At 36.0% G+C, this 2,438-nt stretch overlaps 1 protein-coding gene across 1 annotated transcript; it reads left to right on the forward strand.

Annotated features, from left to right (window-relative positions):
• Nucleotides 1-941: 941 nt before the first annotated feature.
• Nucleotides 942-2,438, forward strand: LOC144997305 (chitinase CLP-like). The gene has a single exon (XM_078957173.1). The coding sequence runs from the start codon at nt 955-957 to the stop codon at nt 2,248-2,250; it is 1,296 nt and encodes a 431-aa protein (XP_078813299.1). The 5' UTR covers nt 942-954; the 3' UTR covers nt 2,251-2,438.

The following is a 2,438-nucleotide window of genomic DNA, read 5'->3' on the forward strand; positions in this document are numbered from 1 at the left end:
ATTATTTCCAAAGTTCAACAAGCAATTTAATGAATACCTTCATCTTGATAAAAGAAGCAAGGACTTTGATACAATGGTCTATGCCTAAGGCTTCTTACTGTGAAACCAAGGGACAAAATGAACAAGTAATTCGATGCACACCTTCAACAAGTAGTTGGATATATTGATATAGGGCTAAGTAACCAACAAACAGGATAGAAAGGGGAAGAAGGGGGTAACTAGCAATAGCTAAGAAGATAAATCGGGGAAGGAGGTTGACGTGAGGAAGCGAATGAAAGCATGGGGTTAGGGATAGGGTTAGTCAGTGGCGGAGCTAGATGGGGCGTTGGGGGTACTATAGTACCCCAAAAAATTGTTATATATATATATATACATATATATATATATATATATATATATATAATATTATTTGTAAACATGTTTGATGTTATTATACCCCAAACTAATGATATTATAACATGTTTTTTAATACCCGATATATGATAATTATATATAATATATATTAACAATGTTTTAACCCCATATTAAAATTCTTGGTTCCGTCATTGGGTTAGTGGTGCATTTTCTTTCTCTTTTTTTGTTTAAATAAACTAGTTAAAGAATATATTAAAAATATGTTAAAATAAATCAAAAAGGGGATTTCAGTCATTTTTAATAATTGAGGGAGCAATCACGTAAAAAGTTGAAACCATATGGATCAAGTCGTATTTTGTTTTTAATAGTTCGAAGACAGATATTTTGGAAATCACATAGGATCAATTTTGAAATTTTGTCTTTTTTTCTAAGAAACGAAACAAGATTTCAGTAACGATACGTACGTTAGGTAAATCATCCATCTGCCATCATTAGTTGACCTCCAAATAGATAGGTTTTACACGAAGGATTTGCAAGTCTATATATCAGTTCCACTTCTTTCAGAAATTACACTTAGAATAGATAAATTAACATTCGAAAATGCTTTTGCCTCTACAAATAATCCTTATCATTTTAACCTTCATTTCTCATGAACATGAAGCCATAGCTGCATATGTACCACCTTACACTTCCGTAATTGCTCCTGTACATAAACATACCGATGCCGCTAAACCTCTCTACAGCGTTCAAATCATGACAACATACGTAAACATGCAATACATGCATGAAAACTTCCTTATAGACATCGATGCTCCTTTCATATGGCACGATTGTATCATTCAATGGAACATATATCCAGGAAGTTGTCCAGCTAACACCCTTTGCACCTCTCCAGTTTCTTGCGAAGAATTTCAGTGCACAAACGTACGAACTTCTTACTCGTATCAGAAGCCTTATTGCTCTCCACCTGACAACAGCTCGACGTTACCTGGTTGGGGATATTGTACATGTCCAGTCAACGTGGTTGACCCCATTACTGGATCTTGTGCGCAAGCCATGCTCAACTACGATGATTTCACAGTGAACACAAGCAATGGTAAAAATATTTTTACTGGAAGTTACGGTTTTTACCCTAATGCTGCATGTGCTCCTTCTTCGGCATTTCAATCATTTCCTGAAAATGTTACTGGTGTCATGGCACTTTCTTCATCACCTTACGCTTTACCAGCTTATTTATTTGAGCCACTTAAAAAGGTCGTAGGTTTATGTTTACCTAGTACGTTGTCTACTCCTGGGGTTCTGTTTTATGGGAATAGTCCTTATTACCTTCTTCCACAATCAGATGTTGACGTAAGGAGTTATCTTTCTTATACTCCATTGATAAAGCATCCGGATTCTTTCGGATACTTTATAGGTGTCAATAACATTGTAATAAAAAAAAGATCCATTAACATTCCCGCAAATGCGACTACCAAGATTAGTACACTAGACCCTTACACTATTCTTAGAACAGACATTTATAACCCTGTGATTCGAAGGTTTTCAATGGTTACAAAGCGTATTCCTAGTGCAAAACCAGTCCCACCTTTTGGTCTTTGCTTTAGCACCCAAGGTGGTGTAAGAGTTCCTGATGTTGATTTTAGTCTCCCGGAAGGAAAGAAGTGGACAATGTCCTCCGCTAACTCGATTAAGCAGGTAACGAATGATGTGGCATGTCTGGCGCTTGTTGATGGTGGTGCAATAAGTGAACCTGCAATCGTGATTGGGACCTTTCAGATGGAGGATAACTTTCTGGTATTTGATTTGGAGAATTCGACTTTTGGGTTTAGTTCTTCTTTATTACGTAAGCAGACTTCTTGCTCAAGCTTCAACTTTACGCTCGTTGATAGCTTCTAAGCTGATCAAAATGGAATAAACAACTGGGAATGGACGCTTATATGTACATCATTAATTAATTAATAGTTTCGCGCTCTATAATAAACAAGTCCTTGTTCGATCTTATATTCATGTACCCTACGTTAAAGAAATAATAACGCTTAATCATGGCTTCCTAGTTTTAGTTTTGTATTTTTTTTGTGTTCTTG

The sequence above is a fragment of the Lactuca saligna genome, chromosome 5 (genome assembly GCF_052625555.1).
Source record: "Lactuca saligna cultivar CGN05327 chromosome 5, ASM5262555v1, whole genome shotgun sequence".
In the NCBI taxonomy this organism is placed as follows: Eukaryota; Viridiplantae; Streptophyta; class Magnoliopsida; order Asterales; family Asteraceae; genus Lactuca; species Lactuca saligna.